Genomic DNA, 12,794 nt, shown 5'->3' with positions numbered 1-12,794 from the left:
CGACAGCCATGACGTACCGCGAGTTAGGCATGCACCTCCATAGCGGGAGTATTTCTTCCCACCCAGTCACCCTGAATCTAGGCCCGCAGAATGCACCTTTGGTAAATCACGCGCGCCTGACTGTGAGTGAGCGACGACTTGCCGCCGTCGCCACCGCGCGCGCGCACACGCTCAGCGTCATCGTCCTCGCCGCCAACAACCAACGACCAAGCAAGCCAGCCAGCCCAGCGCCCATCTCACCAGCAGCATTCAATCCAATCTCGTGTCTAATTATCCTTCCAACTCCTTCAAGGCCCCTGTTAAACACACTCAGCACTGCACAAAGCTACTCCTTCAGCTTTGCCTACCGTGCCTTGTTCTCCCCGCCCGCCGCTGGCGCCGAAACACAACACACCCACAACCAGCCAGCCTGTTTGACGCGTCGCCGCTCGGACCTGGGGCAGGTGTGTATCTTCGCATCAACACTGTCGCCGCCGCCGTTGTGGATAACCTAGGCTGCGCAGCCGGTTGCTAGCAACCAGTCGCGTGTAGCTCTTGCCAGAGCATCCTCGTGAGTAGCTTGATGCAAGGCGCGGGGGAGGCACTTGGTCAGCCCCCTCCCATCGCCTCGTGGTGGCAAACCGGCAATTTGTTGACGTTGCCCGCTCCTTCCTTGGCTGACCTTTACCAGACCATCATGGGCACCACGGGTCACCAGCCAGTGCAGGCGCCCGAGCTCGTCTCGACCGAGCTTCCCCTCGGCCCTGGGGACCAGTTGGCGCACCCGCAGCCGCCATCAACGTCGCAGCCCATCGCAACGACGTCCTCGGGCCACCCTCCAAAGGGAAGAAAGTTTCGCGCCTTCCTCCCCACCAAGAATCGCGGTAGCGGGCGCAGCACCCCTACGCCCACACTCGACGAGGAAGAGGACGACGAGTGGCTCCTCGAAGGCACGTCGAGTAACGGCCATGTGAACGCGGGCGTGTCTGTGGGTCGCGAGGCCTCTACTCTTGGGCGATCGGTCGATGCCCTCTCCCTGGGCGACTCGGACAATACGGGCTCGGCACCCATTGACCGCACGGAAAAGCGCATGAGCAAGGGCCGAGCGCTGGCGAAGAAGACTTCTCGTCTCTTTGGCAGGAGCGCAAACGGTCACCACGACGAGCAATCGGCGTCTTCAGCTGCACAGACGCAGCAGCAGACATCGAGCAGCACGCTGGGCATGCCGCCGGGCGCGGGCGTCCGCCAGTCTTCCTTCTCGTCCACGGCCTCGGGTGACAGTGGCCCTAGGTCGGCGAAGCACCACTGGAACATCTCGCGGACCAACAGCAACGGAAGAGGGTCGCCTCCCCATCGCGGATCGCAGGACTCGTCGAGTCAGCAGCCCTCATCGTGGCACCCCCCACCAGCCTTCCCCCTCCGCCGCACGTCTTCATCCCAGGACGATTCGGCGCACGTTCCTCAACCGCAGCCCCGCTCTCGCGAGAGCAGCCACCATCTCAGCACGTCGGTGCCCTCGATGAGCCGCAACGGCGGCAGCGCGCCCCCGACGCATCCAAGACAAGAGGCATCGCTGCCCGGTCGCGTGACGTCGTGGTGGTCCAACTTATTGCCAACGGGGGAGCCCAGCGGTTCCCCAGTCCAGCAGGATGTGTCGCAGCACCCGCCCTCTCCCCTTCGTAAGGGCCCCTCCTCGGCCGCGGCATCGCTTCTCAATGCTGCGCGCCAGAAGGCAGTGGGAGGGGTGAGGTATCTCCTCGACTCGGACGCTCAGCCGGACAAGTGCGAGGAGACCATGTGGGTCATGGGCGTGGCTCACCCCGGCTGGACCCCAAGCTTGGACGACCACAACCCGTTCTTCACTGGAGATCCGACCGGTACACCGCCGTCGTGGACGACCAGGATCAAGGAAGGAAGCGGCACTCATCCTTCACCTCCAACGAGCAAGTCGTTTGCCAACTTCTTCTCGCCCTCCAGTGCAAACCTCGTATCGCAGTTTGACAACCCCCCATCGACCCCGCCATCAACGGCCGTGCCCGGCCGGAATGGCAAGTCAAGCAAGGAGCCGCTCAAATGGCCGGAACAATGTAAGTCCATGGCGTGATGGCGAGCGCGGCGAGCGCTAACGTTTCAGTCTACGACGACTTTAGGTCAAGAGTGTGGTGCACCTACCGGTCACAATATGCCCCGATTATCCCGTACCAACCTGGTGCTCTTCTACTGTCGCCCGAATCTTACTTTGGAGCCTTCTCAAAAGAAGGCTCGACCGCGCCGCCATCAATTGCTCCAAGTACGACGCCTCGGTCGTCGCCTTGGAGCTGGGTCAAGGGCGGTGACGGCCTGACAAGTGATGCCGGTTGGGGCTGCATGCTCCGAACAGGGCAGAGCATGCTGGCCAACGCCCTAATCCACCTGCACCTTGGCAGGGGATGGCGTGTGCCATTCCACAGACCGTCGTTGTCACCAGAGAACCCGCTCGAGCTCGCCGAACTGGAAGCGTACGCCACTTATGTGCGCCTCTTGACGTGGTTCTTGGACGACCCTTCGCCCGTCGCCCCGTTCAGTGTTCATCGCATGGCCCTGGTCGGTAAGGAGCTCGGCAAGGAAGTCGGCGAGTGGTTCGGTCCAAGCACAGCAGCTGGTGCTCTCAAGACGCTTGCCAACTCGTTCCCTATGTGTGGCCTGTCCGTGGCCACGGCTGTGGACGGGACAATCTACAAGTCGGATGTGTATGCCGCGTCGCACATTTCCTCCAAGGGATGGACTCCAGGCGAGACGACGACAAAACAGCGTCCCACGTCAATGCACCGCACGTCATGGGGCGGCAAGCCGGTTCTGATTCTCATCGGCCTGCGTCTCGGCGTAGACGGCGTTAACCCAATCTACTATGACTCGATCAAGGCCCTGTTCACTTTTCCCCAGTCGGTCGGCATCGCAGGTGGGCGCCCGTCATCCTCGTACTACTTTGTCGCGTCCCAAGGCAACTCGCTCTTCTACCTCGACCCCCATGTCACTCGAAACGCCATCCCGCTCAACGTGCCTCCCGTTTCAGTGGCCACATCGGACCAACCTCGTCCAGCTCCTCCTGCCCACCCGGCGCCACCGACAAGACCTGTCTCCGCTCCCAGACCAGTCCCCAAGGAGGAAACGGCGGACGACTTTGCGATCGACGACACGCCGGCCCCTGCCTCCACAACACCAACAGTTGACGTCGTCAATGTCGATGAGACGCCCACTGTGGAGCCGTCTCCTGCCCCAAAGAAGACGCGTCGTTTCACCGGTCCCCACTCGCTCAAGATCCGGCCAGGTGCCCTCCGCAGGGATTCTGACACGCCAGCGTCGCCTACGACACCTACACGGGCCAACAGCCAGCGAGGGTTCCCAGTCTCGCCGTCCCCAGCCCGCCCATCGCATCCTCCCCGCTCTCTTGCGAGCTCCACTTCGTCATTACCGTCCCACTCGCCTCTGCCTGTGGACCCCCAGACGGCATGGTACGCCAATGCTTACCCGGACTCCTCCCTTCGCTCCTTCCACTGCGACCGCGTCAAGAAGCTGCCGCTTTCTGGCCTCGACCCGAGCATGCTTCTCGGCTTCCTCTGTACTTCGGAGGCCGAGTTTGACGACCTATGCGATCGCGTCTCCAAGGTAGGTTACATGTCCCTAAACCGCTGCTAACCTACCAGCTCCCTCAAAAGATCTTCATTGTTCAGGACGAGCCTCCGGTCTGGAGCGAGGACGAAGGACTCGAGAGTGTGTCGGAGCCGGATGCCTCTGAGCCCGAGGACAACGACGACGACTCGGATGACGAAGTGACCGGTGTTCTCTCCCCGGCTATGCCTCGCGCACAACTCCCTGACGATCTTGCGGCAGACTCTGCCAACACGACGGTTGATGACAGCCACGACTTCGACTCGTTTACGTTCGACACGCCCTCTCGCTCGGCGACGCTGAATGCGTCAAGCTCGCGACACACAACCCCTCAACAAATCGGCGAATTTGGAGAGGACCTGTCCAAGGATCCGCTGCACAACGATGCCACAGCCCGGCGAGAGCCTGAGCGCGGCGTGCCAGTGTCCGATGAGCCGGGTCATATCGACGACCATGTCACAAAGGCACAACCACCGCTTCCCACCCAATCTGTCCTCGACCCAGCCACGCACGAGTTACCACCTCGAGCGAGCTCGATCAACGCTTTGGCCCGAGCAACCGACATCCCTGCCCCAGCAGGGGCGGCCAAGGCCGAGCACGATACAGCCGATCTGGACCACGATCTCGAGGTACGGAGTCTGGCCGCGACTGACGAGCTGGGGTCTACACCGGGATCGGCCATGGTAATTGTTGAGCGCGTTGAACGGCTCCCTGTGCCGACGGTCGAGCTCAACTCGCCGCCGACTTGAGGCTGCGAGACATCGCGACGTGGTTCCTTGGTGCATGTTGTAATGCCGTAGACGTGTACCATAATATCCTGTAGACGTAGTCTAGATGACACGTGGTTTTGATTTCCTTGTGCCGCGCCGGGCGCGGCTGTGGGTGATAGAGAGGGAGAAGAGGGATGATTGAGCAGCTGATGGACACTGATAGTGGATGTGGAGTAGGCCGAGGTGGCAACACAATCCGTCGAGTCACGTGATTCGATGCGCCCCTTTTGTCTTGTCCGAGACTAGAGCCGACCGGCCTTGCTTGACAAGGGCGACCGCCCCCCCACACAACCACCATCTGCAAGTCTCTCTTGCTGACACAAACTGCATCCAACCCACATTTGAGCGACACCTGGCACACTCCGCAACCAGAAACGTAGCACGACACTCCAGACAACACCGCAACCCCCGCCATGCCACCCAAGGCTGCGATCGCGCGGCCGCTGTCCCCCACGCCGCCGCCGTTACCGCCCGTCGTGTCGGCCGCGGCGTCGGCCCACACTGAGCAGAACGACATCCTCGTCATCCAGGACTTTATGGACACGATCGACCAGATCCCGACCGAGCTCACCCGCGTCCATAGCGACTTGAACGAGCTGGGTGCTGTTTTGTACTGTGAGTTTGTTTGTGGGATCAAGCGGGGCGGAGCGGTGGAGGGGGCTTGGCTGGCAGGCCGCTGTCAGCCAGCCAGCTTGATCCACCGGAGGACCACACCGCGCCATCCGCCGCCGAACGCCATCGCTGACTCCCCCAGCCACTCTCTGCAACCTCGAGCGCAAGCTCCACCAGCTCATCGACTGGGTGCAGAGCCCCAGAGTCGGGCCGGAGCAGCGCTTCCAGCTCCTGCAGGAGATTGCCGAGGAAGCCGCGAGATACAAGCTCGGCGGCGACGACAAGATCCGCGTCGCTGGCGGCGCGTGTGATGGTGTAAGTTGCTACAGGAGGGTGGATGCGCCGCTGACATGTCCAGATCATGGCTCACCAGCGTCATATCTCCAACCTGCTCAAGCACTCTACGCTGCTGGAAAAGGACCCGCCTTCGCCGTACACCGCGGCGCTTACGCTTCCCCAGCAGCCTGTTGCGGCGGCAACAAGACGCGGCCAGACAAGAGCGACGGGCTCGCCGTTCCCTGGCCGACATGACGATCGCGCGACGCCGACCAAGAAGCGCAAGAACCGCAAGGAGGTTGGGCGGGTTGACGACGACGACGCGTCGAGCGTCAACGGGCGTGACGAGAAGAAGAAGGCGCCAGTGAGAAAGAAGAAGTGGGTTGGGTGTGGTGCGCGTGTGGTGGCCGGTGCTGATGAGTGCAGGACGAACCGCGCAGTGTCGCCATCAGAGTCGGTCGCGTCGACTGCAGTGTACGGCAAGCCAAGCGAGCCGGTTGCACGGACGGCGCGTCAGATCGCCGCCGCGGCGGCCAAGGCACGTGCCGCGCAGAAGAAGGACGAGGACTCGGACGAGTCGGGCGACGACGAGCCGCGGCGCGGCGGCAAGGCGATGCAGGTGTCTGCGTCCAACGACTCGACGGCGGCCGGCGGCGCGCTGGGCATCGACCTGGGCTCGCGCGAGGGCTCGGCCGGCAAGAGCGGAGGCACGACACCGGCACAGCAGTCTGGCGGGGACAAGCGTGCGCGTGCTGGTGGGCGTGGCACGAAGCGCGCGCGCGGAGACGAGGAGGACGAAGAGGACGACGAGGACCAGGACGAGGAGCCGCCCGCCAAGCGGCCCGGTGCTGCCGCCGCGTCAGCCAAGAAGAGCGCGGCGACGTCGTACGCCGAGTCCACGGTCGCGGATACCGACAACGGCGCGGGCGATGCAGAGGTCGACTCGAAGGTGTACTGCACGTGTCGGCAGTTTAGCTACGGCGAGATGATTGGGTGTGACGATGACGAGTGCGAGATTGAATGGGTAAGCACACGAGCCAAGCGAGTGTGCGCGACGGTCGTGCTTGCGACTGTCGCGCGCACTCTAGCGACGAGGCACCCGCTAACACCCCCCAGTACCACGTCGCGTGTCTCAACCTCGACAAGGCGCCAGAGGGCAACTGGATCTGCCCGCAGTGTCTTGAGCGGCGCAAGCGCAACCCCAAGGCGAAGAAGCCTGCCAAGCCGAAGCGCAAGTAGGCTGGCTGCGAGGCTGGCTGGCCACGCCGGCCGGCATGGGGACTGTTGTTTGGCGCTCGCATCAACGAGCTCGACTGTTCGATTAAGTACTGTTCGATTACACTGTATGCATCACTAGACGTCTACTTGTCGGCGGTGCTGGCGCCGTTCTTGCTCGCGAGCGCCTTGCGGATGAAGGGCTCGACGCGGTTCTTCCTGCTCGTCAGCGCGACGAGCTGACGACGTACGCACCAAGCCTTGCGCGACACCGGGCCACTGCGGCCGGGCACCGCGTCCTCCCACTGGCGCTCGCCGACGCGCTTGACGTGGTCAAAGAGGGCGAGGCACTCGGCGGGCGTCCACGCGGAGGGCGCCGCGGCCGTGGGCTCGGGCTTGGGCTTGCCTTCGGCCTTGGGGATCTTGGGTGTGGGCTTGCGGTCGTACGGCTTGGAAGAAGGCTTGATCTCGCCGTCCAACGAGGGGGTGCGCGGCATGGTGGTGGTGAGGTGGTGGTTAGTGGGCGAGGGTGAGAAGGGTGCTGAGGTGCGGGAGGGTGGATACATTGTCGGGGGCGGGCGTGCTGGGTCGGCCGCAGGGCGTCAGTGTGTGGATGGGCTCGGCTCGGGCGACAACTCGACGGCGAGCCTGCGTCCGTCTGCGGCGCCATCCTGTCCGTCTGGTGCGAGCACATCAGATATGTGCGACTGACGGCCGTGGATGGTGGCGCAGATTCGGCGCCACGCACGGCCGGAGTGCCACTCGCCGCCACCGACTCGTACGGAGCAGAGCAATGCATCGGCCTCCAGCCACCAGCACTGCCGCTACGTCCTACGAGTCCTATGCAGCCTTGCCCCCAAGCCCAGCGATAGCCTTGGTGAGGATCCCATCCAGCCGCCTACCCCTGCGACCGTCAGCCCCGCCCCGCCCCCAACCCCCACGCACCAAGTCTCGCGCGCCTGCTGTGCGCTCCGGCCGGGCACGGCGCTCTCCCAGCGCGTCTTGCCGTGCATCGTGACGTGGTGGTAGAGCTGCAGGAGCTCGGCGGGGGTCCATGCGCCCTTCTGCTCGCCGCCGTAGCTCGACTTGGGCTTGGGCGAGGCCTTGGGGCGCTTGGTGGGCGGTGGGGAGGAGGTGGCGCCGAGCTCGTCCTCGTTGGGCTTGCGTTCGAGGTCGTCGGCGACGGCGTAGGAGGGGACGGGACGCTTAGGTGGCATTGCTGTGGTCGTTGGTCGTGGTTTGTTGAGCAGTGAAGAGAAGAGAGGAGAAGACTGATGAGGAGAGGTAGATGGACGCAGCAGGGACGGGGCGTGTGGATTGTGTGCATCGACTACTGGGCGTCGAGTGTGACGACATGACGCACAACATCATCTACGGCCATCGACTCGATCTCAAGACGGGACGTGCCATCGACGGCGGTGCGGGACAGGACGGAGGTGGCGCCGCCAGCGGTGGTGGTGGCAAGTGGCACCACCTACTACTCCGACTTGACCTTGCCGCCGCCCTTGGCAGCCAGCGCAGCGCGACAAGTCGGCGCGACGACCTTACTGCACGTCAGCCCACCCCAGGCAGCCCGTGACCCACACAAACGCCTGGTAGCTCTGGTTCTTGGTCCGGCCCGGCACCGCGTCCTCGAGCCTCGTTGGGCCGTGGCGCGCGACGTGGTCGAAGAGGGCGAGATACTCGTCGCTTGTCCACCCGCGGGGCTTGGCGCTGGGGGCGGGGTCAGAGGGCTTGTCGTGCGGGCGGGTGGGCGGCATTGTGCGTGACTGGGTGTGTTGAGAAGGGGAGGGGAGGCGGGTGGTGAGCCGCGGTGGTGTGGGTTTTGTGGCCGAAGAGGATGATGCCGGGTCTGGGATGCAGCGTCTGATGCCATTAGAAGCTAAGTGGAAGACGGCGACAGGGCTCGGCTTTGCACACGGTTACTTGAGGGTGCATCGATAATGAAGTACTGAGGGGCGCTGACTCGAGGTCTGACGACACGACGCGGCACTTGTCGCATCAGCCGTCGCCGCCGGCCGTGACTACTTGCGCCGTACAGTAGGCTAGGGGGGTGCAGGGATGGATACAGCGACATGGTGCAGGTAGAGCAATGGTCTCGGTCACGATAGTCGATGCGGCACTCGGCGCGACGTCCAGCCGTCTTCAAATCGTGTCAGCTGGGCTCGCCACACACACCGACACGCACCACTTCTTCTTCTCACCCCCCTTGGCAGCCAGCACCGCGCGGCACATGGGGGCCACCGTCGCCCTACAATGGTGTGTCAGTGACTGACCACCCTCGAGCTTACTCGGACGCACATGATCGTCTTGTAGCACTGGCTCTTGGTGCGGCCGGGCACGACGCCGTCGAACGTGCCTGCGCCGTGCTTGATCGCGTGGTCGAAGAGCGCGATGTACTCGGGTCCGCTCCAGGCGGTGCCGCGGCCGCGCTTGGACGCCGCCGTGTCGGTCGTCTTCTCTGGGGCCGGGGATCGGGTGCCCTCCGGCACGATGTAGGGCTTGATGTCGAGCGAGGGGGAGCTGAGGGGACGGGTCGGTGGCATTGTGAGTAATGTGGCGGTTGTCAGTTGATGGAGAACGACGAGGTTCAGAAATGCTGACATGGTGTCATCTTACGCGAGACGTCAAGATGTGTGGGGGTGCGGGGCGTACAGCGTCTCGTCGGTTTTGGATACGTGCATCGGCACTGGGGTACTGAAATGAGCACTGAGGTGAGGTCTGATCGCACGGGGGCGCGACAAGCCCAGGCCGGGCGGCAGAGGGGGAGAGCTACAACAACGACGCCACTCGCTCTCGACCTGCTCCTCCTCACTTGCCTCCCTTGGCCGCAGCGAGCGCCGTGCGGCAAATAGGCCCAACTGTCTGCCTGCCCACCCACCCGTCAGCCCAGCCTCTGTTGTATCGACACCCACGTGAAGGCCTTGTAGCACTGGTTCCTGGTACGGCCGGGGACCGCGTCCTCGAAGCGCGTCGCGCCGTGCTTGGTGACGTGCTCGAAGAGCGCGAGGTACTCGGCTGCCGTCCACGGGCGCTTGTCCTTGTTGCCTGCCGTGGTGGCGGGGGTCTTGCTCGCGCGTGACGGCTCCGCGGGGGCCGCGTAGGGCTCGACCTCGAGAGACGGGGAGCTGGGGTGACGGGTCGGCGGCATTGTGGTGAGTGTGGCGGTGGTCGTGAAGAGTCTGATGGCAAGAGTTGGTTTGGAGTCATGAGTCATTGTTCCCCTGTGCTGTTGGCTCTGGAGGGCTGATACAGGGCACAGGATTCACGGGCGTCTGGAAAGTGTGCATTGGTATAGGAGCACGAGCAGGGCGCTGGGACTTGCAATGTAGAGGTCATCACCGCCACCACGACCCCCGACGTGCAGAGGGCATACGACGCCGCGACACCCTACTTCTCACTCTTGACCCTCTCCCCGCCGCCCTTCGACGGCGCCGCAAGACACTTGGGCAGCACGATCCTCCTCCGCGTCAGCGAGCGCCGCGCCGACACAGTGACCCACTTGAACGCGAGATAGCTTTGGTTCGCCGTACGCCCGGGCACTGCCTCGCCGATGGACGTCTTGCTGCACCCGTGCTCCACGACGAAGGTGAAGAGGGCGACGTACTCGTCGCCCGTCCACGCGCGGGCCTTGGGCTCGGACTTGGCTTGGTGGGTGGGCGGGGCCGAGGCCGCCGCGGCGGGGTAGGGCTTCTTGTCTGGGTGCTGATGCGGGGTGCGGGTTGGCGGCATTGTGAGTGCGTGGGTGTGGTGTTGAGAGACACGGACCTGCCAGTTGAGCGTGGGATATTCCTTCTCATCAGGCGCGCAGAGGCGTGGACACTTGCATGCGCATGGGATATGGGCACAAGGGCGTCGAGGCGCCTCGGATCTGCTGTGAAAGACATGACCTCAGCCATGCGGCCGTGACAGAGGGGAGCACGGGGGTGGTATCTGAGCGTTAGTCAACACTAGAGGAGGAGCTCACTGTATGATGATGTCGACGAGGCGACTGTGGTGTGACAATGTATGACGAGGATGGACAGAGACATGACGAGCAGAACGGATGCTGGTGGGGTGGTATGCCTGAGGCTCTCCCTACGGCTCGCGTCAGAGGGTTAACCACCGGCACTTACACTTTACGCCTCCTCCTTGACGACCTTGCCGGCCGGTTGGGCCGCCGCCTTGCCCTTCTCCTCCCCCTTGGCAGCCAGCATGGCGCGGCACATCGGCGCGACAGTGCACCTGGACGTCCTTCGTCAGCCTTCGTCCCCGCTCCCCCCCAACCGCCCGGGCGACCCACTTGAACGCCTGATAGCACTGGTTCTTCGTTCGGCCAGGGACGGCGGCCTCAAACTTGGCCGCGCCGTGCACCGCGACGTGGTCGAAGAGCGCGACGTACTCTTCCCCCGTCCAGCGCTTCCCCGACGGTGCGAGGTCGGTCGGCGCCGAGTCGGACGCGCGGAGGGAGGGGCGGGGGCCGGGCTTCGGCGTTCTGCTGGCCTTTGGGCTGTAAGGCTTGCTCTTTGGCGAGGGGGGTGGGCGGACTGGCGGCATCGTGTCGTGAGGTTGTAGTTGCTGAGAGAAGATGTTGTCTCATTAGGGACTTGTCAGATCAGGCCGACGACGGCGTCCTTTGGCTGTGCAGGAGAGTGTCGACATGGGCGTCGGCGTGGGCACACTCTGGATCGGCACCGAGGGCGCAATGCTTCTGTGGCACTGACAACGGTGCCACATTGCTCGTGGTCTACGCGCTTCTCCTCGGCTCGTCGGAGACTGCTCGGATGAGGTGCGTGAGTGCACAAAGGTGAGAAGTCAATCGCATCTTTACATACAACCGACGCTGCTCGCCAACGCCGCTTGGGCCTCTCGCACCACTGCACCCTACCCACCGGCGCGGACAGGTGTTCCATACACACGTCTGGTCTACCAGAGTGACACGACAATGAGTCACAGGCCGAGACCAGCCTGATCGACATGAGCATGCTCGGAGGTTACTCACTGGGCAGATCGCCACATTGGTACCGTACCTCGCCACATTCGCCAGGTGACACCATTGCATTCGACTCGCCCTCGACCGACCACCGCACCGGCAAGGTCCTGGAATGCTTACCCGTTCGTTCGCATGGCGCCAGGAAGTAGAAGCAGCGCCAGCACGCCCTCGCCCCCGGCGGAGGCGGGGCGGCGGCGGTCACACTGAGCCTGTAGGGACTTTGTCACGATGTCACTCTTCGCCGTCGATCAAGGTAAGTGGAACAGAAATCCGCAATGAAAATCAGCCACGTCGATTCCCGCCGGCGTCGCTCCACTGTAACTCTGTCACTCACTCCGTCGCTCTGTCGCTCACTCTAGCGTCACGCTCGTCAAAGTAAGCATGCAATATCCCCCGGATCCATCGCGGTCGCCTATTCCAGTGTCCTGCATCGTGGCTGTCCAGGCTAGCGAATGATGGCGCATGCGTAGGGGCGGCGTGCGCTCGCTGACTGATCGCACCCAGGCAAGCGAATGGGGTACACATATCAGGGGTGGTGCACGCACCCTGCCACCGTTCCCATGATCCTCGCCGCCAGAAGTCGCTGCGGCGGCGCGGTCCGATTCTTCTCGGTGAATGGAGCTGCGGCGCTCGGCTCAGCGGTGAATAGACGGCGTGAATGCTCTGCACCACGCGTGAGTCATACTTGCTGCACGCCATGATTCATTCGCGTTGAATGCCGTGCTTGCCGAGGGTGCAGCCCCGTCTTGCCGGTCCCCGTCTGCAGCCGTACAACCGCACTGCGTTGTCGAGCGGCAACTGGCCGGACCGCAACGAAGCGACCCCCGAGCCGGATACAGCGACAGAACTTCCCTCGCCGCCGCCTCGGTCGCTCGTTCGCACCAGCCCACCTTGATACCTACAGGACAAACTGCGGCGGCACGCCGAAGATTCTCCTTGATCTCGTTCTGCGTCTATCGCGTGTCGGGACGCGTTCCGGGGCCCGCAGGCAACGCCGCAGACGACGATGCAGTGCATGGCTTGGTCGCGCCTGATAACTTTTGTTCTTGGCCGCCCTCCATCCCCTGTGACGCTGTGTCCTTGGATTCTTGGTACTGGCGGCCACGTGCAAGTGTTACGCTGCATATCTGCATCGCGAGTGGAAAGACGAGCTCGGTGCTTGATCAGGGCCCGGACGCCTTGGCGCTCGTTCCAGGGGCTGTGGTGGCCGGAGGCACCTTCGGTCCTCTTCTTTGGCGAGCACCGGTACCGGTGGCGGCGGCGGCAGCAGCGGGTGACGTCGAGACGCCGAGGTGGACGCGTCGCGATGTTGTGTTGCGTCC

At 63.7% G+C, this 12,794-nt stretch overlaps 6 protein-coding genes across 6 annotated transcripts; 1 reads left to right on the top strand and 5 right to left on the bottom strand.

The window, feature by feature from the left end:
- Positions 1 to 245: 245 nt before the first annotated feature.
- Positions 246 to 6,647, top strand: ATG4 (Cysteine protease ATG4). The gene is made up of 10 exons (XM_062774712.1): positions 246 to 550; positions 671 to 2,066; positions 2,114 to 2,269; positions 2,447 to 3,624; positions 3,663 to 4,256; positions 4,778 to 5,012; positions 5,152 to 5,324; positions 5,368 to 5,663; positions 5,712 to 6,309; positions 6,402 to 6,647. Exons 2-10 carry the CDS (start codon positions 677 to 679, stop codon positions 6,522 to 6,524), a joined length of 4,743 nt encoding a protein of 1,580 aa, XP_062630696.1. The 5' UTR covers positions 246 to 550; positions 671 to 676; the 3' UTR covers positions 6,525 to 6,647.
- On the bottom strand, positions 6,647 to 6,997 carry LOC62_06G008186 (uncharacterized protein; the record flags this gene model as incomplete). The annotated part of the gene is made up of 2 exons (XM_062774711.1): positions 6,647 to 6,719; positions 6,756 to 6,997. 2 exons carry the CDS (start codon positions 6,995 to 6,997, stop codon positions 6,647 to 6,649), a joined length of 315 nt encoding a protein of 104 aa, XP_062630695.1.
- Positions 6,998 to 7,340: 343 nt separating this feature from the next.
- On the bottom strand, positions 7,341 to 7,717 carry LOC62_06G008185 (uncharacterized protein; the record flags this gene model as incomplete). The annotated part of the gene is made up of 2 exons (XM_062774710.1): positions 7,341 to 7,404; positions 7,446 to 7,717. The coding sequence occupies 2 exons, from the start codon at positions 7,715 to 7,717 to the stop codon at positions 7,341 to 7,343; spliced, it is 336 nt and encodes a 111-aa protein (XP_062630694.1).
- A 260-nt stretch (positions 7,718 to 7,977) lies between these two features.
- Positions 7,978 to 9,651, bottom strand: LOC62_06G008184 (uncharacterized protein; the record flags this gene model as incomplete). Its single annotated transcript, XM_062774709.1, has 4 exons — positions 7,978 to 8,047; positions 8,085 to 8,213; positions 8,802 to 9,023; positions 9,416 to 9,651. 4 exons carry the CDS (start codon positions 9,649 to 9,651, stop codon positions 7,978 to 7,980), a joined length of 657 nt encoding a protein of 218 aa, XP_062630693.1.
- A 239-nt stretch (positions 9,652 to 9,890) lies between these two features.
- Positions 9,891 to 10,232, bottom strand: LOC62_06G008183 (uncharacterized protein; the record flags this gene model as incomplete). The annotated part of the gene is made up of 1 exon (XM_062774708.1): positions 9,891 to 10,232. One exon carries the CDS (start codon positions 10,230 to 10,232, stop codon positions 9,891 to 9,893), a length of 342 nt encoding a protein of 113 aa, XP_062630692.1.
- Positions 10,233 to 10,618: 386 nt separating this feature from the next.
- Positions 10,619 to 11,036, bottom strand: LOC62_06G008182 (uncharacterized protein; the record flags this gene model as incomplete). The annotated part of the gene is made up of 2 exons (XM_062774707.1): positions 10,619 to 10,724; positions 10,783 to 11,036. 2 exons carry the CDS (start codon positions 11,034 to 11,036, stop codon positions 10,619 to 10,621), a joined length of 360 nt encoding a protein of 119 aa, XP_062630691.1.
- Positions 11,037 to 12,794: the final 1,758 nt, after the last annotated feature.

The sequence above is a fragment of the Vanrija pseudolonga genome, chromosome 6, assembly GCF_020906515.1.
Source record: "Vanrija pseudolonga chromosome 6, complete sequence".
In the NCBI taxonomy this organism is placed as follows: domain Eukaryota; kingdom Fungi; phylum Basidiomycota; class Tremellomycetes; order Trichosporonales; family Trichosporonaceae; genus Vanrija; species Vanrija pseudolonga.
Note: the sequence above shows the minus strand (reverse complement) of the source record. Positions and strands in the feature narration are given on the sequence as shown.